Here is a 22,518-nt window from a genome sequence, read left to right on the forward strand (position 1 = left end):
CTTTCTGTTGTAGGGACTGCCTTGAGCATTGTAGAATGCTGAGTGAACCCATGGCCTCTACCTACTAGATGACCCCAACTGCTGTGACAACCCAGAAATATCTCCAGACAACACCAAATGTCCTCTGGGGAGCAAACTCATTCCAGAGGAGAACTGTTGCTCTAAAGCAATTCTTAATTTTCATTATTACTGTTTTTTGGTCACACTGTGTGGCATGCAGGATCTTAGTTCCCCAACCAGGGATTGAACCCGTGGCCCCTGTAGTGGAGGCTTGGAGTCTTAACCGCTGGACCACCAGGGAAGTCCCTTAAAGCAATTTTCAGAGCTCAGTTTTCAAATGTCGGCATCCTCACTTTACACTGGTTTTTGCTCAAATTCCACTTGTCAGAAATCTTCCTGACCATCCAGTCTAAAAAATAAATCTCTTGCCTTCACTTTGTACCCTCTCTGCTTTCTCTTTTTGTGTAGTTACTACTGCATGGCGTCATGATTGTATTTGTCTACTTCTTGTCTTTTCACTAGAATGCAGTTCTAGAACTTAAGCACAGGAGTTTCAGTCTGGTTCATCCCTAGGTTACCTCCAGTGCCTCAAATAACAACACTGACACCTAGAAGTCACTCTATAGGGTTTGCTGATCTGATTAGAGGGAAAACTAGAAGTTGAATGGACTAAAGTCCATTTTCCTAATATATCGTACTTCACATGGAAGTGTATTTTGAGACATAAGTGCTTAACTGTCTCTATCTATACCGTGTGACAAAAAGAATTTTAAGGCAACTGCTAATGAGATTTACTGGAGTGTCAAAATTGGAGTTTAAAATTAATTCGAGTTTCTAGCACTGGAAAAAAACCTTTGAATGGGTCACGATGAGCCCATGTTGTCTTCTTTGAGGCATCTTAGCTGTGAAGATAATGTAACAAGGAGCTGGAGTACATAAAAATACTTGTCAATCAATAATGATGTCAGAAATGAAGCAGTAAGAAATCATAGAACAAACTTCCTGTTTTGGTTTCCTATATTGGTTGATGGTTAACTTTATCAGGCTCTGAAAAACTTAGACATTGACAAGATGAGATTGTTTTGAGAACCTGCTTGAGAGTAATAAAATTCAAGACTGCAACCTGATTGCACTGAATTTTAATGTTCTGAATAAGGACAAATGTATCAATGAATACTGAGAGGGCAAAGATAAACTGAAAGTTTAAAATCAACTGAGTTTAGCTGTCAGATTATCAGTAGTATTATATTAGAACTTGATGTTATAAACATTCATCCCTGAAGCAAATCAAGGGTAAAAGTCACCAAGGTTTGGTGACCAACACCAAACCTTACCTTTCATCCCTGCTCTCTTTGTATCGTCAATGGTTAAAAGTATGTCCACAGCACTTTGAGCATTATCAGATAACTTTTCTTCACCTTCAGGCCAAGGGATATCTACAAATACAAATTAACATGTTCATCATTGGTCAGAGGAACAATAAACAGGGATAAATGAGATAAATGAATCTATCTTTATAGATAGGAGAAAAAGAATCACCTCTTTTCAGAATATTCTGGAATACTTGCTGTGGTGTTTCATCATTGAAAGGGGGAATTCCTGTTAGGAACTCAAACAAGCAAACTCCAAGGGCCCACCAGTCTACTGCAGGACCTGGAATTTAAGAGGAAGCAGCTGAACTTGCAAGCATTTTCTACAAATGTTTGATCAACTAAAACATTAATATGTTTTTATCTGGGTACAATGAAGGCCCAAAGACTTACTTCCTAAGGTTTTCCTCTGGCTCTTTAAGGTATAAAACCCCAAATTACCTTCCTTTAGGCAGTGTGGTAATTCTTTTCTTGGAAAATAGCAGTTTTGTTAATTTTATTTATTAAAAAATTTTTTTTTGCCATACCATGTGGCACGCAGTATCCTAGTTCTCCAGCCAGGGATTGAACCTGTACCCCTGGATTTGGAAGTGCAGAGTCTTAACCCCTGGACCTCCAGGGAAGTCCTGAATATAGAAGTTTAGATTAACAACTAACGTGACTATTACAAAAAAAGTTAAAAGTTATCTTTTGCCATTTATTAATTACTTCCAATATTCTGGAGACTTATTTGTGGTAAATCCTAAAACACAATGAAGAAATGCATTTAATCTAAAAGTTATTCTTTAAAATTAGAGTATTCCTCAGTTTCAGACCAGGAAATAATAACATTCAGATGATTCTGTATCTACTTGTTTTACAAAGGAATGAGATGAGGTAGTAATATTGATGCTAACTGGAGGATAACCTGGTGACTAGAGAAGCCTTACTTACAGGGTATTTTAATGTTGCTTTACTCTTTTTAAGGACCGAGGGGGACAAATTAGTTTAACAACAACAACAAAAAAAACATTTAGACTATAGCTTGAGGAGGGAATTAGATGATAAGTCTTAATAAGTAGGTAAAACTGATTTCTAAATAAAACCTTCAATGAAAGCATCATTTCTATACAAAGATGTTTTTTTATTTTTATTTTTTGGGCTATGTTATGAGGCTTGTGGGATCTTAGTTCCCCAATCAGAGACTGAACCCAGGCTTTGTCAGTGAAAGCACCAAGTCCTAACCACTAGACCACCAGGGCATTCCCTACAAAGACTTTTTTTTTTTAGATGTTTATTTTAAACAAGACCTTATAATCTGGTTTATACTTTTGCTTAGTTATATCTATGAATGAACAAAATGTTTCCTAAGCAAAAGTTTGTTTCAGTCCAAAAATGATTAACTTCAATATAAATTTAGAGTTGAGATTCTAGTCTAGAACTAAATTTGTCTGAAAATTAACTCTTTAAAGTCAGTTTCACAAAATTCACTACTGCGGTTAAGCAAATACCATTTCATTTTAAAACAAGTAGAAAAACAAACAAAAAAGCCTCCAAAACAAAAAACAATAGGAAAGCATTGTGGAATCTGCCATTAGAAAAAATAATCGCATGCATTTAGAATACCTTTCTATTTGCAAGCCACATGATCCCATTTTTCCTATGAAACACAAGGTACAGTCTACAGGCTTCTATCTCTATTCTAATCACTATAAAAACATACAAACCACCTCCATTAGTAGGCCTTTTAAGCAGCACTGAGAAAGAATTATTTCAACAGATTAGATAACCAAATACAGGAAAGTAGGAGGAAATCAGAAAAAACCCTGAGTTTTATTTTACTTAGGTTAGAAATTAGAACCCTTTTCCCAGCTCAGCCAAAAATGTACTCATGTCAGAAACATACATGACTTCTCCATGGATATGTCATACATACCCATACATGTGAGTCAGAGTCTAAAAAGATCACATATTGTGATAAATCATATTATCAATTATAAATAGCTAGAACAGAGTTGTTTTACACGACTGGCTTTCTAGTTTAAAATCCATGTCTGTAATTTGTATGTTCATACTGTTAACTCCTCTATTTTCCAATAATAATGGAATGGAAGGCTTAGAAAATTCAAGCCCTTTTGTAGCTATTAACTTTAATATTTTTATCAAGCCTATTTCTTCAGTTGTAATAAAAAGAATTCCACATGCTGACACTTGTTTTCACAGAGAAGAGCAATCTCTCTGGATGTCTTCTTCCTCAGAAGACAGTTCATTTTTGTATTTCATGGGATAAAGATGAACATGTACACGCTGTGTGCATGCTAAGTTGCTTCAGTCATGTCTGACTCTGTGACCCCACGGATTGTAGGCCACCAGGCTTCTCTGTCCACGGGATTCTCCAGGCAAGAATACTGGAGCGCGTTGTCGTGCCCTTCTCCAGAGGATCTTCGCGACCCAGGGTTTGAACCCAGGGATCTCTTACATCTCCTGCATTGGCAGCTGGGTTCATTACTACTAGCGCCACCTGGGAAGCTCATTTTGTATTTCATAAGTGAGCTGAAATTAAGAAAAATTTTTTATGCAATGTGATCTAGTTAGACTTTGACTGTTCAGATAAATGTGCTTTGCCACGTTCCTTTATGGAGAAATTCACTCACCTGAAGTCAGAAATCCTGCATGTAAGAAAACAGGAGTTAGGTACATTGTTTGAAAGTTCCAAGTTCATTCTTATGTCATTTATTGAACTAGAAACCAGGCAGTGTGCCTGATACAAGTGATAAAAGATGAAGAAGAGAGCTTTTCCCAAGTAGAAAACAGCCTATTCTGGGAGCAATAATTCAGGTCATTTTACTACAAATATAAGAGAGCCGAAACAGACATATGTATTAAAAGCAGCAGCTATGGAAACTCAGGCTGGGGTCCCTAAGTCTCCTTAGTAGTTAGAAAGCAGGGAATTGTTATTGTTGTCTTTAAAATGATAAATTGCTCTCTATTATTTATTTTAAAAACTATGTGTCAAGTTACTTTTATGGGAAATAAAAATTTTAGAACATTTCACTAGCTAGCTATGATAAATAGATGTCCCACTAAAAGAGTGGCAAGATTTTATCAAGTATGAGGTTTCCATTCATTCTGTGTTGATTTGAGAAAATGTATAAATGGTAATATAGGAAATGAGCTAGGAAAGCTGTGACTTAGCAAAAGGGAAAATGCCCCAAAACTAGTTAAGTGCCCGGAGGAACTTTTATTTCTGTGTTGCTTTTTGAGGGATGGTTCCTCTCTGGCTGGACCCCTCTGGTGAGGATATAGTGAGTGCAGGATCTGAATAGGAAGAGGCATCTGCAAACTGAACGGAAGTGCAGGACTAATTTTGTATTCCTGAAACCAGACAGGAATAGACCTGGGAAGACATTTAGAACAACGACAGTAGAGGGGGTGGAAGGTGGGGCTTCTCTGGGTCACTGAGACTAAACCAGCAGGCTGAGGATGAATGGCCGTGTGTCTTTATTTACTATAATAAACACCACGCATGTGAGAAAAAGAGTACTGCATGATCTCATCTTATTTTACCTTAGGCACTCTAAGTTCTAAAGAAATTTAACACAATTTATCTCAAAATAAACTATAATGATAGATACTTCAAAAATTCAAGATGCATGTGCCTTACCATGGGCCCTGGCTAACAGCAGCTCGGGTGCGAGGTAGTCTGGTGTTCCCAGGATTCGCCCGTCGTCCACTGGGGCTGCCCCTCTTCTCACACTCTTTGGAGTTCGGTATGGAGTTTCTGATTTGACCTGATTTGGGGTCTGCTAATTTCAAGAGTTTAAGGCACAATAAATACCTTCATTCCTTTCACAGTGAACAGAAATGCTTACACCAAAGAAAAGCTAGGCTGCTGGGCATGGAAAATAGTCAAATCCTTGATCAGCTTTGGAAATGGTCTCAGAACTAATTATGAAAAGTTTTACTTAAAAAATCCTAATATAATAATGCAATTCAATTGCTTAGCTAATACCAGTTATTTCAATAAGATCTGGATATGCAAGAAACAATGAAAAAAATCCATGAGAAAAATTTCTTGATAGGATGGATCAATACAAGCTTACACAGTGTCCTGGAGGGAGGCTACAGCTGAAAAATGATTGAATTATTAGGACAATGCATAGGATGGAACTATATGCAAATAACCTTTGGTGCCAACTGGCACTTATGTTTTTAAGATATTTTGTTGTCTCACAAGGACTCTGTTGGACCAGGACAGGTGGCAGACACAGGCTCTGAAGGTAAGAATTTTTAAGTCCCTCACTAAGCTCTAAATAGAAAACTCAAGTCTTGTAACCCTACATTCGAGGTATGTACTTTCTATATTAAGATGTCTCTCCAAAGGAAGAAAAAAAAAAGAAACTTTGGGTTTAAAAAGATAACAGTTTAGGGAAAAAAAAAAAAGATTTTATTTTTCAACTCTCTTCTACAAAGAAAAGAGATCATCTAAATATGTCCTTAGAAGGCAGTAAAGTAGATGGATTTTAATTTTGTATCTCAGAGTTACGTGATCAAGTGAAAATGTGATTATCAATATGTAAACATGTGAAATGTAAATATGTGAAAGAATGCAGGACAATACAAATGAAGGAGGCACTGGAATTAAAAATGCTAAACACTGCTACCTGCTTCACCCTTACAGATTCCCAATAAGCAGAACAAAACCATTTGATTAATATTATATAGTCCAGTTGATAGGCAAGTGTCATAGTTTATTTTTTCTAAAATCTAAAGGACCACACATTAGCAAGTGATAACATACCTGATACAGCATGGAGTGTCCAGTGGTAACATACCTGATATGGCAAGTAGGATCTTTCTTTCTGAGTAGGGGTGATAGCTGTGGGATGTGACCCACTATAGGCACACGAAATATCCATCATATCTAAAGAAGTGACGCTCATCTTAGAAGGTTCGGAGCTATTGGAAACATTAATGTGACTGTTAAAACTCCGAAATGCCACAGCATTTCTTTTAGAGGCTAATGGTTTTAAGACCTCTGAAGAAGGAGCCAACATTTTTTGGTTGCTGTCTTGGATGGTGGGGCACTCATCACCTTTTGGCAAGGTACTTTCTTGGCAGCTGGGTGATACAGGAAGTAGATCTTCAATATTTGATTCTTCCAAAGAGGATTCTTTGATGTTTTTATCTGGATCTAAAGACTGCCCTCCTAATGGACTTTCCATGATGGAAATTCCAGGAAAGGATGAATCAGAGTCCATGTGAATACTTTTAGGAGTTCTATCACCATCAGAACACAGGAAACTAGAACTTAAGTAGTCCTTCTTACTATTCTTGTCACAATCGTCATCCAGCTCACACATAAGGTTTTTTTCTATCATTGGGACAGGTGGTTTTTCTGGGGTTTGGTGTTTATCAGTAAAAGAATTGCCCACATTCTCCTTATTCACACAGTCATTTTGCTGATCTCTGTATACCAACCGCTTAAGGTCCTGGACTTCAAATGTTAAGCCTGTCCTTTGAGTTGCATAACAATCTCTCATTTCATTACTACACTCATACTCAAAGCAACTTTTTTTATTTGGTATAATTCCCTGATGAGGACTGGAGTCAACTAATTCGAAAATTCTTTTACAACTTCTTTTCCCAAGGTGCTCTTCAGTCATCCCACCAGAATCCACAGCCCACTGATTTGACTCATGGAAACAAGATTGGTTTGTGTCAGCAGTCATGTTGATAGTATTTACATCTAGTTCTCTTGCTTCCCAAGAAACTTCCCCTGAAGAACATTTTTTAGCAAGGTTAACATAGGAGTTTCCAGTGGCAGGAACGACACTGCTGTTGTGGATGGGAGAAAGAGCTAACTCAAGATCCCTTTCATTCAAACTTTTGGTCTCCATGGCATCTACAGATTTTGTGCTTAAAGGCTTTTCAACTGTATTCCAACTCATCATCGTAGAGCCTGCTGCATCGTCACTTTCCTAAGAGGGAGGAAAAAACAATTAAAAAATTAGGGGACTTCCTTGGTGGCCTAGTGATTAGGACTTAGCCACTGTGATGAAGAAAATCATATTGCTGAGACTAAGGAGCAAATAGAGTCCAATTTATTTTATCAAGTGGAAAGATTTTTTTCTTTGGGTATTAATATAATTCTAATCTAACATTTTATTCTCATCCTATATAGGAAAGGTTATCATATTTTTAGTTCCTCTCAGCTTTAATAGCTTTTAAAAGCCCAGAATAGAATACATAAATTAAGTAAAATGACTTTCAGTATCTATTCACTTGGTAAGCAATCTCCTTAGAATAGATGCTTTTAAAGACACATCTGTATCACCTTTGTGGTCTAGAAGTTATTTCTGATTCAGAAGAGTTACCATTCCATTAAATGATAAATGGGCAGTAAACAGTTATAGAAGGAGGTAGTATAAGTTATAAAATAAAACAAAGGTTAAAAGAACTCAACAATCTAATGTCTATGTTAGGGTAGAGAATTTTAAAAAAGAATTCCATCTAGATGCCTAGAAGCCAAACATTTACCATTAATATACTGCAAAAATTAAAAATTGGAGGACTTCCCTTGTGAACCAGTGGTTAAGACTCAATGCTTCCAGTATAGGGATCATGAGTTTGATTCCTGGTTGGGGAACTAAGACCCCCACATGCCTCACAGTATGACCAAAACATAAATTTAAAAAAAAATTGTAATCTCATATAGTGAACAAGAATAATTTCACATTTGAATGAGAAATGAAATACTGCAAAAGAACTTGACAGAATATACAGGAAAATGAAGAGTATCTTCACTGCTGTTCACATAACAGTTTCATGTCCTTACAGAACGGGTATGAAAAGGTGTCAAGTGTTGCTATCATTACACACAGTTGGTTCTGGGTAAGGTGAGTGGCACTCTGACCTGGCAATCCTTTTCCCATCTGGGACTGCTGTGGCACTCGGATTCCATGCTGGATATGAAGGTATGGGATGGACTGCTGGTGCTGGATGTTGCCAGCCTCTTCCTAGACTGGAGGAGGTGGGAAGTTAGACACTTCATGGGCATCCCAGGGTGGGAGGCAACCATTTCAGGACCTGTGTGGAAGAGAAAACACCGAGGCTTTCTTATGTCACATCTTTCCTACTTCCCTTCGAATCCTGAATCTTTACAGGTAATTGGGTTAAGTAGTAAGTAAATATTTCGTATCAGAACTATTTCTATGTAAACATTATCTCATCTACAAGGATGGCTTCAGGCTGTTTTGACAAACAAGTACTGTTCTGAAAGTTAATAGACAAAACTCTCAATATTTATAAAGTAGAAATCAGGACAGGGAGCAAATTTATAATTAGGAGAAAATTCATTTTGAATATCCATTATCCAATTTGAAACTTTTCTTGATGAAGGTTCAATACTGATGGGCTAAATCTGGATGTGCTAAAAGGCTGGAATGTGACTACTCTTACAATTTGTATTTAATTAAAACCAGAGCTTTATTTTAATGTTGAGGTTTACATGCTTACCAGTGTGGAATTATATACATAGGGACTTCTTTATACTACTGGGTAAAAGAAATAATAGTGACTTTGCTAAGTGTGAGCCAGTGCCAGAAAGCAGCACCATCTATATAATACAAGTTCCTGTATCTTATAAACAACTAATGATGCTAAAACTTTTTGCTCCTGAACTTAAAGTGAGACTCTTTTGTTCTCATTTGTAAAAAGGAGGCAATTCTTCCTTTCAGTTTATCTATCCATCCAAGATATATACAGAATTGAGGACCAAATTCACAACAAAGTAGCATCTATGAAAACAACGAACACTAATTACTCTTTAGAGGATCATTATTCACATTTCTAAGATGAAGAAAATACGCATGCACAGAACTAAACTGTCCACTGTTGATAAGTTAGAGGGTGAGGTTAAGTGCTATACAGATTTTCCACTTGTTTCCTTTACTTTTGACTTTTGTCTTTTATTGTGTAATACTAAAGCTATATCATCTTGACTTTAATTTCAGAACCTTTTAGAAATCATTTTATAAAGGCACACAGTATTACTATATCTTCTCCACTAAGATTTCCATAGACTCAGTACAGTGAAACTCACCCAATGATCATTACAGTGTTGCAGCTAATTGAAAAATTAGCTTGACATTTTATTTTGTTGATGTAAAGATCTGCAACAGGGACTTCCCTGGTGGTCCAGTGGTTAGGAACCCACCTTGCAATGGACGGTACACCAGTTCGATCCCTGGTCCAGAAAGGTCCCACAAGCTGTGGAGCAACTAAGTGAGGGCTTTAGAGCCTGTGCTCGGCAACAAGAAAAGCCACCGCAGTGAGAAGCCCACACACTTCAACTACGGAGTAGCCCCAGCTCCCTGCAACCAGAGAAAGCCTGCGCATAACAATGAAGACCCAGTGCAGCCAACAGCAACAAAAAAGATCTGCAATAACCCCTGTCAGAAATGGCACTTACATGACAAAACAGAGGAAATCCACAGGCCATCTGAATGTCTGCATTTCAAAATTATTGATACTCAGAATTTTAAAATTATAAAATACTTTGTTCCTCAAGGGCACATTTAATGGAATATACTACCCTTTCTTTTATACTCACATGATTTTAGTAGCTTGCTAGAATAAGGAGTAATGTCCTTTTGATCTACGGACATAGGACAAGTTAGTCCTTGAGAAAGTGGTGATGTTTCAGATACATGAGTCGAAAGAACATTTGCAGAGTTGTGATTTTCTTCTGCAACTGGTGTGTGCTATGAAAAAGAGGAAGACAAAAACAAATGCTATGATTTATTGTCACAAAAACACCACCTAAACACATAGACTGTTATGACATCTAGGTAGATGAACTGCTGAAGTAAGGCAACATGCTTAATATTTGAATTCGTGTAAATGGCAATCATGTTAGGGCATATCATGTGAGTTTTTTTCTTATCGAGTACTTACAAATCCCAAAGAGCTGATGAGAGATAATACTTGTCCTGGGGTTCTTGAATAATCCTGTCTAGGTTTTGCCATGGATGGTGTTGTAAGAATATCCATCATGTTGATATCTATGTATGGAAAAAAAAGTATATGATATTCTTTAGTCAACTGTCATTGACTAAAGTCAACAATTATTTGTTCTGGACTTTGCCCCACTTTCTATTAACATCAACTACAAAGTTGTCTTGTGCAAGACAAATACAGCCAGGAAAACCATCATGCCATACAGTTAACATGTAGAACCAACCAGACAAGAGAAAGACAAATAACATATGCTTTCTCTATATATAGAATTTAAAAAAACAAAATGAAAAATCAAGCTCACAGATACAGAGAATTGATTTGTGGTTGCCAGAGGTGGGATTAAGGGTTGGAAGAAATGGATGAAAGGGGTCAAAAGGTAAAAATAAATAAATAATAAATTTAAAAAAAAGAGAGAGAAATACAAGAGTGTTACCTAACTGCCAACGATATAATTCTTGGTAAATAAAGCATTAGAAAAGGAGGTGGTAAAAAAAAAAAGTTAAGAAAGGCATCAATGTACTAAGAATACAAAATAAATTTCAATAACAGAATCTGAGTGACTAAACAACAACAGCAGAATCAATTTAGGAATTAATACAAATTATGGAACACTCATGTTAATTTACTATGTAAGCAAGATAGAAACTAATGCAGATTTTTATCAGCTTTCAATGTGTAACACTGTAAAATGATTCAACACTCACACATAATACTGTACAATTTTCTTTAGGTATCAAAAATAGTAAGAGAAGTGTAATGCTTTGTATGTGGTGTAAGACTTTAAAATGTAGGTCGATTTCCATGTCCTGGCTATTATAAACAGTGCTGCAATGAACATTGGGGTACATGTGTCTCTTTCAATTCTGGTTTCCTCTGTGTGTATGCCCAACAGTGGGATTGCTGGGTCATAAGGCATTTCTATTTGCAATTTTTTAAGGAATCTCCACACTTTTCTCCATAGTGGCTGTACTAGTTTGCATTCCCACCAACAGTGTAGGAGGGTTCCCTTCTCTCCACACCCTCTCCAGCATTTATTGCTTGCAGATTTTTGGATCGCAGACATTCTGACTGGTGTGAAGTGGTACCTCATTGTGGTTTTGATTTGCATTTCTCTAATAATGAGTGATGTTGAGCATCTTTTCATGTGTTTGTTAGCCATCCGTATGTCTTCTTTGGAGAAATGTCTATTTAGTTCTTTGGCCCATTTTTTGATTGGGTCGTTTATTTTTCTGGAATTGAGCTGCAGGAGTTGTTTGTATATTTTTGAGATTAGTTGTTTGTCATTTGCTTCATTTGCTATTATTTTCTCCCATTCGGAAGGCTGTCTTTTCACTTTGCTTATGTTTTCCTTTGTTGTGCAGAAGCTTTTAATTTTAATTAGATCCCATTTGTTTATTTTTGCTTTTATATCCAGAATTCTGGGAGGTGGATCATAGAGGATCCTGCTGTGGTTTATGTCGGAGAGTGTTTTGCCTATGTTCTCCTCTAAGAGTTTTATAGTTTCTGGTCTTACATTTAGATCTTTAATCCATTTTGAGTTTCTGGTCTTACATTTAGATCTTTAATCCATTTTGAGTTTATCTTTGTGTGCGGTGTTAGAAAGTGATCTAGTTTCATTCTTTTACAAGTGGTTGACCAGTTTTCCCAGCACCACTTGTTAAAGAGATTGTCTTTACTCCATTGTATATTTTTGCCTCCTTTGTCAAAGATAAGGTGTCCATATGTATGTGGATTTATCTCTGGGCTTTCTATTTTGTTCCATTGATCTATATGTCTGTCTTTGTGCCAATACCATACTGTCTTGATGACTGTGGCTTTGTAGTAGAGCCTGAAGTCAGGCAAATTGATTCCTCCATAAGAAAGCTGTGGTACATATACACAATGGAGTATTACTCAGCCATTAAAAAGAATACATTTGAATCAGTTCTGATGAGATGGATGAAACTGGAGCCAATTATACAGAGTGAAGTGAGCCAGAAAGAAAAACACCAATACAGTATACTAACACATATATATGGAATTTAGGAAGATGGCAATGATGACCCTGTATGCAGGACAGCAAAAAAGACACAGATGTGTATAGCGGACTTTTGGACTCAGAGGGAGAGGGAGAGGGTGTGATGATTTGGGAGAATGGCATTGAAACATGTATAATATCATGTAAGAATCGAAATGCCAGTCTATGTCTGATGCAGGATATGACACGCTTGGGGCTGACGCGCGGGGATGACCCAGAGAGATGTTGTGGGGAGGGGGGTGGGAGGGGGGTTCATGTTTGGGAATGCATGTACACCTGTGGTGGATTCATGTCAATCTATGCCAAAACCAATACAGAATTGTAAAGTAAAAATTAAAAATAAATAAATAAATAAATTAAAAAAATAAATAAATAAATAAAATAAAATAAAATAAAATAAAATGTAGGTCGAAAGTATGAATGTAAAACTGTGTAACCACTATGAAAAATACAGTGGAAGTTTCTCAAAAAATTAAAAAGTAGAATTTGATCTATATGATCCAGCAATTCTTCTGCTGGGTACATACCCCAAAGCCATTTTATTCATTTTTAACTAACAGAAAACAATATAAACTAATGAAATGTTAGTGTCTAAAATGTGTTGGACTTTTGAAAAGGTACTTACTTGCTATGTTTCTTACCTCTATTTAAAGTAACTTTGGAAAGGCCAAAATCTGTTAGTTTAATATGACCTTCATTAGAAATAAGCATATTGTCTGGCTTCAAATCCCTGCACATAAAAAAGACAAATAGCAGATAACTGAAAAAGAGATAGTGTTGATTTTAAAATTTCCAGCAAAAAACCCAGGAAGTTAAAGAAGAATCAAATCCTATTTATTGTCTCTCATGGGTGGCTTTGAAAGTACAGAAAAGAACTCTCAAAAGCAAATAAACAAACAAACAAAAAGCAAACTAAAATTTAAATATCTGAATATACAAGAGTTACTATTTAATGCTAGATTATCTTTGACATTATTCACTAGATATTCTATTAAAATAAATTTCATTAGGTAAAATAAACCTCAAACCAGGTCAAATCATATTTACCTCTTTCTGTGAGATTAAGAGAGTGTGAGATTAAGCCTTAATCAAAAAGAGTCACTTAACCTTTCTTTGAACACAGCAAAGCACTGTAAATCAGCTGGGATTATAAACTATAGTACTTTTGCATGATGTACAGGTAAAAGAGTGGAAAAAAGAGTCAATATTCTCCACAATAAAATGGGATATCCATGGACAAAGCAACACATTCACACACACAGGGAGATGAAAGAGTTGATGGAATTTCTAAATTCACACAAATTACTACTAAATTTAAGATAACCCATATATCGGCAGTTATGCAAATATCTAAGACTCAAATAGTAAATACATAATTTGATTACTTGTGCTTAAGTAATAGTTTGGAGAAAAGTCAGTCATTACCTGTGAATGATTCCATGTCTATGAAGGTAGTCTAGAGCCAATGCAACTTCAGATATATATTTCACAGCCATCTCTTCATCAAAATAGCCATAGATATGTAGAAGGGATTTGACATCTCCACCAATGAGATACTCCATTACCTGTCAAAACGAAATAGAAATACTGTAAAATAAAACCAATATGACTACTTAAAAATGTCTTATTTGAGCATTAATGATTATACATATTAGCATGGTTCTGTAACAGACATTTTCTTGGTCACTGAGTACACATCAATACCAGGTTTGTTCATGCTATCATACATTTTTTAAAATTTAAATTAAACTGTTCAGCCTTACAAAAAAGTTATGCAGAATAGAATAATTTCTCATGTACTCTTCATCTATTTTCACCCATCATTAACACTTTGCCACATCTGCTTTCTTCCTCTACACATATATGAATATAACAATACTTATTTATGCTAGTTATTAACATGATTATGTTGCATAATAAATATGTGATTAACAACATTAACATAAATACATTATATGCATGTATTTTTATTCAAACAAAATACTTTAAATAAGGCAACATTAGCAACTGGTATTAATCTTTAAAATTTTGGCTGAATAATTAGAGAATAAAGTTGAAGAGGGCATGATATGTCACCACAGAATTCTTTCGCTTTCTCTTTCTTATTTTTTAAATTATGAAAGTGTACCACTGAATTTTTCATCACGTTTCTACTAACAAGGACATTCTTTTTTTTAAACAAATGCTTTATCAAGGACATCGTCTATAACTACAGTGTAATAAAATGCATGGAATTTAATGCTAAAATAACACTATTACCTGTTGTTTAGTCTGTATTCAAATTTCTCTGATAATTCCATATTGTTCCTGACGGCCTCTCTCCTCGTCCCTCATTCCCAGGCCAGGACCATGCATGGGATTTAGTTATCATATCTCTTTAGTCTCCTTTAATTTGGAATAATTTTTCTTCTTTTTATTTGCTGGAGAGGGGGTGGGACTGGGGGTGGGGCATAGGGTGGTCTTTCGCAACATCTGATTATTTCCTCATGAACCTCTAGAACTTGGAAGTCAAAATACCTGCCATCCTCACCTCTTCCTGCCCCCTACCCAAATTCCTCTTTAGAATTAAAAGAGTGTAAGCTGCCATGTTCAGTGAAAAGCAAGCAACTTGCTAAGTACAAAGATCCCAAATCCACCACTTTCTAATATCTTTTCCTTATTACACATTAAACTTTATATATTTCTATTATGCATCCTTTACTTAGGAAATATTTTTAGCACTATGTGCCACACACTGTTCTACAACCTATTGGAATTTCATAACAACCTTTGAGGTAGGTACTATTGTTATCCCCACCTTGCAGATGGGAAAACTGAGGCGTGATGGTTCATTTTGTGCATCAAATTGGCTAAGCCACGGCACCCAGATATTTGGTCAAACACCAATCTAAATGTTGCTGTTAAGGTATTTTTTACATGAGATAAACATCTCAACCATTAGAGTCTGCATAAAAGCTGATTATCCTCCATCATGTGGGAGAGCCTTATCCAATCAGCTGAAGGCCTGGAGAGAAAAAAGGTTGAGGGGTCATGTCTTTCTCCTCCAAAGAGGAGGGAATTCTGCCTCTTCACTGCCTTTGGGCTTGTGCTGCAACATCAACTCTTTGCTGGGTCTATAGCCTGTCAGCCTACCCCAGAGATTTTGGACTTGCCACTGCCACAACCGTGAAGGACAATTCCCTAAAGTAAATTCCTCTTTCTACATACACACACAGACACAGACACAGACACAGACACAGACACAGACACCCTATTGTTCTTTTCCCCTGAAGAACCTTAACAAATAGAACTGGTAAGGTAACCTGGCCAAGGTCATAAAGCTAGTAAGTGCAACAGCTGGAATTCAAACCTAGGTACTCTGAACCTAAAGACAGTAATTCTTAAATCACTGCGTTTAGTGGTTCCTGAATGAAGAAAACATGTCATTTACTCACCAAGTAGACATTGTTTGCTGACTGCAGGGAATAGTACAAATGGACAATGAAAGGACTTTTGCTTAGGGCCAGCGCGTCCCTCTCAGCTTGTACTTGATGAGTCATATTTTTGTTGATCATGTCTGCCTTTTTGACAACCTGTAGTACATAATGTGACAACAGACACATGGTTTTATTTTTTATCGCAGAGTGGTCTCAGGTTTCCAAGTTCCCATCGTGAAAACAACCAGAGACAAAGCATGGACATGTTGTTTGGCCCTCACACTGCCAGCAGGAAACTCTGCGAGGAAAACAGCTAGTGAAAATAAAACTTTCTTTAACATAGAACCTCTCATCTTGGTATCAAGTGGTAAAAGTATCATATCCCTCTTGAGAAGGAAAAAGATGTAAGCAAATGCTCCCCGTCTACCCTACCAATAAGTGGAAAATAAATTCTGTTCTGCTGTTCTTACAAGTCATAAGATAGCAATGTTCCTAATATGCTCCCAGATAATCAGGACTGTAGGGCTTCCCTGGTAGCTCAGCTGGTAAAGAATCCGCTTGCAATGCGGGGGACCTGGGTTCAATCCCTGGGTTGGGAAGATCCCCTGAAGAAAGGAATAGCTACCCACTCCAGTATTCTGGGTTGGAGAATCCATGGACTGTACAGACCATGGGGTCGCAAAGACTTGGACACAACTGAGCGACTTTCACTTAATCAGGAATGTAGGCAAAGAGAAATAATTGGCCAATCCATTAAAAAAATTTTTTTGGTTCCTTGATGGATGGAAATAGAGAAAGAATGTACTTTTTTCCCCCTGGAAAAATTCTTTTTTTTTTTTCTTTTAGGAATATAAAACTATTGGGCACTGTTCACCAATATTTACAATAAAGTAAATAATATACAGTTGAATTACATTCTGATTACTACAAAGTTGTTTTTCTTGGCTTCTGCTCAACTAGTAACCCCAAATACTGAGAAAATTGAGCCCTTCATGTAAGGAATGGGTTGGGGTAAGGTCTGAAAAAACATGCAGGTCAAGTGTAGATTAGAAAAGTTTGTTCACTCATTTATTCCTGTGCTGAGTCGCTGAGTCGCTTTAGTCATGACTCTTATGACCCCACGGACTGTAGCTCACCAGGCTCCTCTGTCCATGAGATTCTCCAGGCAAGAATACTGGACTGGGTTGCCATTTCCTTCTCCAGGGGATATTCCAGACTCAGAGATCCAACCCAGGTCTCCTGCATTGCAGGCAGATTCTTTACTGACTGAGCTACCAGGGAGTCCACTTCACAGACTGGGACCAGCTAAAACGCAGGAAGCACGATAGGATAGGACATGTGTTTACACAACCCTGGTAGTCCAGTGTTTACGATTCTGCCCCTCCACTGCAGGGGACCTGGGTTCTATCCCTAGTCAGGGAACTAAGATCCCATATGCCCTATGGACATATTTCTGTAGGGCATATTCCTGTATATCGTAAATTGCCAGTATTTTAAAACTATTTGATTAGGTTTCCATGAACAAATCTGAGACATTCCATATATCACAACCTTTCCTAAATATAGCAAAGGGACTTCACTTTCTTGTAAAACAATGGTTCACCAAAAGGAACCATCAAGTGTCCACTTTACTAAGTTTTGCTTCGATATTTAAAACATACCAGAATTTTTCAACTTTTTTCATTTGGTTGGGGAGGTTGTTGATAGTGATTAGAATTTTCCTTCCAGGGCTTCTGCATTTATACGCAGATTTATATGCAGATATGGATGCAGATTCTGATCGGATGCTTTAAAAAATTACCTATTTAAATTGCTTAATTTACCTAATTAATTACAAAACTATTTAATTTGAAAGGTTAAGACTTAAGTTTTCAGTTTAAGTTGAAGCGATTTCTTATATTGCTCAAAATGATGGAATTCCAGAAACATGGGCTTATCCATGGTTATGAAAAGCTGTTGTTTAAATCTATTTACCAAAACAAAACCCACCACAACAAAAAAAGCTCCCAAACAATTTACATATGTATTTTATGTATACACATACAAAAAACTTAGAATGATCCTTAGGCATATATGAGTGAAATGCAAATTCTAAATTTTGATTAAGTAATGACTATGGAGATTTCCCCCAACATTTAGAAAAGCTGTTCTCTAATGCTGAGGAAATAATATACTATGGTATCAAATTCTTTTCTGCTGAAGGAAGCAACTATAGAAAGCTTTTATTTGTTCAAAGCAGCTAGTGCTACAGACCAAAAAAAAAAGAAACCCAATGTAACTTCCCCAATACTACTTCAAAACAAACATATCAAACCTGATTTTCATTAGAATGTAGTTATTTCTTCACACTAATAAATCAAAAAAAAAGACCCACATTATATATATATATAAATATACATAAAAATCAATGCAAACGATTATTGAGTCTCATCTTCTGGACAAGAATGCCAAATTAGTCTCTCTTCATAAAAATTACAATTAAAATTTGAGGACACTTCACATTTGCCTCTTTTGCCAGCACCAAGTCAGCCTCATCGGAATCTTTCCATTTCATGAGAAACATTAATTCTTCACTGCTGCTCATGGCACCAATTATTCGTTCTGGATCAAGACCTCTGGCAAAACCTCTTGGTTTATCAGAAGCATCTCTTTTCTTCTTGATTTGCTATCATCAGATTCACTGTCAGACAAAGATTTTCTTTTTGTTCCATCTTTTTCTTTACCAGCTTTTTGAGAATTAAGAAACGCTTCAATTAACTCTGGACAATCTAAATTTTCTTCAGGTTCCCAAGTATTGTCTGCATCTGTAAACCCCTTCCACTTCAGGAAATACTCCACCTTCCCATTCACAACACAGCAGTCCAAATTCTTCAGGTTCCGCCTCTTCTACTTTTTTATTCTTTCCAATTTGTTTCTTTCCCATTTTTTTGCAATGTAGTTTTATTGGAGGCCATTTTCTATTGCAGACTTGAAGAGCTATTATTTACTGCCTCTGAGCTTCTCTGGGTCCCGGGTCTGCAGCATCTCCCGGAGAAATTCTTAAAAATGGTTAGAGTTTACTGACACTTAAGTGTCAGATGCTGTGTTACAGAGAACAACTAATTACTCTTTTTAAGCCTCAAGGTAATTGGTAGGGAAGCAAAATTATAATCTATGTTAAAACTGGAACACTAAACTGAACAGTTAGTAAAACTGAGATCAATTCTCAGGAAGATTACAAAGAAAAAAAGGCATATTTCTTCCAAAGATTCATTAAAGCATTTAATAAAATCATCAGTACACTGTAAATTCTAGCTGTAGAGCCGTCCCATAAGAAAAGTGAGGAAAATTGACAAAGCCAGTCTAAAACATGATTTCCTTATCATTCCACTAGACTGGAAGCTTCATGAGGGCATATTTGTTTTTGTTCACCACTGTATCCATATCCTACACAAAATGGATATTCATAAATACTTATGAAAAAATATACTGGCATTTTCATTTCAACAGCTAATAATGACTGCTTAGTAAACAGAAGGAAAAGCAAAAAATCTTTGGAATATGAAGTGATGGAGAATTAATTTCAATAGGGTGGGTCTGAAAGGTTAGGAAAAGTTTAAAGCGGGGGGGGCTAAAGAGAAAGTGAAAGAGAAGCTCGCTCAGTTCTGTCTGACTGTTTGTGACCCCATGGACTATATAGCCCATGGAATTCTCCAGGCCAGAATACTGGAGTGGGTAGCCTTTCCCTTCTCCAGGGGATCTTCCCAACCCAGGGATCGAACCCAGGTCTCCCACATTGCAGGAGGATTTTTTTTTTTTAACCAGCTGAGCCCCAGGGAAGCCCAATGAAGGCCTGAGGAACCTCAAAAACATGTGAAGTAAGTGAAGAAAGTTGGATGCAAAAGACCATGTATTATATGATTCTATTAATATGGAATGTCCAGAAAGACAAACCAATAGAGATGGAAAGTTACTTGTGGCTAAATGGGGAGACACTGCAGATAACCAAGAGAGGTAGTTTTCAGGTACTGGAAATTTTCTAAAATTGTAATGTGCTAATGGTTACTCAATCTGCAGGTCAGGAAGCAACAGTTAGAACTGGACATGGAACAACAGACTGGTTCCAAATAGGAAAAGGAGTACGTCAAGGCTGTATATTGTCACCCTGCTTACTCAACTTATATGCAGAGTACATCATGAGAAACGCTGGACTGGAAGAAACACAAGCTGGAATCAAGACTGCTAGCAGAAATATCAATAACCTCAGATATGCAGATGACACCACCCTTATGGCAGAAAGTGAAGAGGAGCTAAAAAGCCTCTTGATGAAGGTGAAAGAGGAGAGCGAAAAAGTTGGCTTAAAGCTCAACATTTAGAAAACGAAGATCATGGCACCTGGTCCCATCACTTCATGGCAAATAGATGGGGAAACAGTAGAAACAGTGTCAGACTTTATTTTTTTGGGCTCCAAAATCTCTGCAGATGGTGATTGCAGCCATGAAATTAAAAGACGCTTACTCCTTGGAAGAAAAGTTATGATCAACCTAGATAGTATATTCAAAAGCAGAGACGTTACTTTGCCGACTAAGGTCCGTCTAGTTAAGGCTATGGTTTTTCCTGTGGTCATGTATGGATGTGAGAGTTGGACTGTGAAGAAGGCTGAGCGCCGAAGAAATGATGCCTTTGAACTGTGGTGTTGGAGAAGACTCTTGAGAGTCCCTTGGACTGCAAGGAGATCCAACCAGTCCATTCTGAAGGAGATCAACCCTGGGGTTCCAGATATCATTTGGAAGGAATGATGCTAAAGCTGAAGCTCCAGTACTTTGGCCACCTCATGCGAAGAGTTGACTCATTGGAAAAAACTCTGATGCTGGGAGGGATTGGGGGCAGGAGGAGAAGGGGACGACCCAGGATGAGATGGCTGGATGGCATCACTGACTCGATGGATGTGAGTCTGAGTGAACTCTGGGAGATGGTGATGGACAGGGAGGCCTGGCATGCTGCGATTCATGGGTCGCAAAGAGTCGGACATGACTGAGCGACTGAACTGAAGTTGTACTTTAAGAAAAAAAAGGAAGAAAAAATCAAGTCTGTATTTGGGCAAACTTGAGAATGGAATGAAAAGGGTACTAAAAATGAATGAGACAGAATTGACAGGCAGAGTTGAGAGAGAGGATATACAGATGCAGTAGAGGAAAGTTAAAAAGACTCAAGTTCCTAGCCTGAATGATGGTGGTGTTATTACAGGGAGAGAAGAAATCCGGGAGGTGGTTAGGTGGAGAGGACCATGTTCAAAGCTGGGCAAGTACAATTTTGAGGTGCTTGCTACGTATTCACACGGCAATGTCCAACCAGGAAGTTGAAACCACATCAGTACTCAGTCTACTAGCTTCTCCTTTATTACTATCACTCACTCCTGAGATGTGACTAATTTGAAGCTATGGGAGTAGATGAGAATCAACAGTGGCCTGAACAGCTTCGAATACTCTGAGCTCTTGAATGCTTTGGAATGATACATACTACTGTTGGGCTTCTCGGGGGGCTCAGCTGGTAAAGAATCCACCTGCATTGCAGGAGACCCCGGTTCCATCCCTGGGTTGCAAAGATCCCCTGGAGGAGGGCATGGCAACCCACTCCAGTATTCTTGCCTGGAGAACCCCCATGGGCAGAGGTGCCTGGAGGACTACAGTGGTTGCAAAGAGTTGGACAGGACTGAGCGACTAAGCACAGCACATGCTACTGTAAGGATAAAGGAGTGATTTAGGAATATTTCAGCTTAGTCTTTAAACAAAATTACATTCCAGATTTATAATGAAAGGCTTGAAAAGTGGGGTTTGTTTAATGATATCTTTTGGTTATACAGGTCAAAAGTTCATCTATATCATAGCATGCTTACTATAGTTAACAATATTGCGTTATATATTTGAATGCTGCTAAGATAAAGTTCTCATCACAAGAAAAAAATATGCAGCTGTTTCATCATGGTTAACTAGACTTATGATGATGATCATTTCACCACATAGACAAACACTGAATCGTTAAGTTGTATACCTGAAATTGGTATATGTCAATTACGCCTCAACAAAAATAGAAATGAATCTACATCAAATTGGTAGTTAAAGTATAATTTGGAAATAACTATTTCTAATTTAAAGTTTCAACCTTAATCCTGGTAAAGCCCACATTAGTAAAAAGGGTTCAGAAGTCCTAGATCTTCTAAGGTTTACGAGGTGGGAACAGAAGGGCGGGGCAGAGGCAACAACGACTTGCCCGCGCTGTCACCTCAAGTAAGAAATCATCTCGCGGGGCCCGGAGGCTTCAGCGAGCCAGGCATCCAGTCTAGCCGCTCCAGCGGCCCTGGAGCTTGCCCAGTTCAGGGGGCGGGAAGGAGGGCCGAAGGACCAGCCTCTTTAGCTTTCTTTAATTCTCGACTCTTACCTTCACCGCATACAACCTGTTGCCTTTCTGCCCCAGATACACCTTCCCAAAGGCGCCGCGGCTAATAGGCTTCACTATGGTGAACTCCTCAATGGAGGGAGGTCTTGGCACCGGGATCCTATTCACGCACTCTCCTGTTGCCGCGCCACCTCCATTCTCCATCTCACCGCCCACGGTGGGCTCCATCGCAGTCCACCTCGGATGCAAGGCTCTATCACCGGCCAAGGCCCCTTCCGGAGCAGCAACTCCCGCCAACTAGGTTCAAAGTGAGGCTCCGCCCACGTATCACGTAGTCAGT

General features: G+C 37.7%; 1 protein-coding gene and 1 pseudogene across 2 annotated transcripts in view; both read right to left on the minus strand.

Moving 5' to 3' along the window:
* Nucleotides 1-22,497, minus strand: part of MASTL (microtubule associated serine/threonine kinase like) — a 25,226-nt gene extending 2,729 nt beyond the window's left edge. The window contains exons 1-11 of one of the 2 annotated variants that reach the window (XM_040248435.1): nt 22,221-22,497; nt 15,822-15,959; nt 13,813-13,952; nt 13,029-13,117; nt 10,308-10,414; nt 9,964-10,114; nt 8,266-8,438; nt 6,185-7,330; nt 5,014-5,155; nt 1,540-1,653; nt 1,335-1,436 (exon numbers count right to left, since the gene is read on the minus strand). In XM_040248435.1, coding sequence (XP_040104369.1) covers nt 1,335-1,436; nt 1,540-1,653; nt 5,014-5,155; nt 6,185-7,330; nt 8,266-8,438; nt 9,964-10,114; nt 10,308-10,414; nt 13,029-13,117; nt 13,813-13,952; nt 15,822-15,959; nt 22,221-22,406 — 2,488 coding nt within the window. In that variant the 5' untranslated portion in view covers nt 22,407-22,497. The remainder of the gene's footprint in view (nt 1-1,334; nt 1,437-1,539; nt 1,654-5,013; nt 5,156-6,184; nt 7,331-8,265; nt 8,439-9,963; nt 10,115-10,307; nt 10,415-13,028; nt 13,118-13,812; nt 13,953-15,821; nt 15,960-22,220) is intronic. The other variant, XM_040248436.1, reaches the window with a different exon arrangement.
* LOC120869264 lies at nt 18,206-18,772 on the minus strand (annotated as a pseudogene).
* Nucleotides 22,498-22,518: the final 21 nt, after the last annotated feature.

Source organism: Oryx dammah, unplaced genomic scaffold (genome assembly GCF_014754425.2).
Source record: "Oryx dammah isolate SB20612 unplaced genomic scaffold, SCBI_Odam_1.1 HiC_scaffold_10, whole genome shotgun sequence".
In the NCBI taxonomy this organism is placed as follows: Eukaryota; Metazoa; Chordata; class Mammalia; order Artiodactyla; family Bovidae; genus Oryx; species Oryx dammah.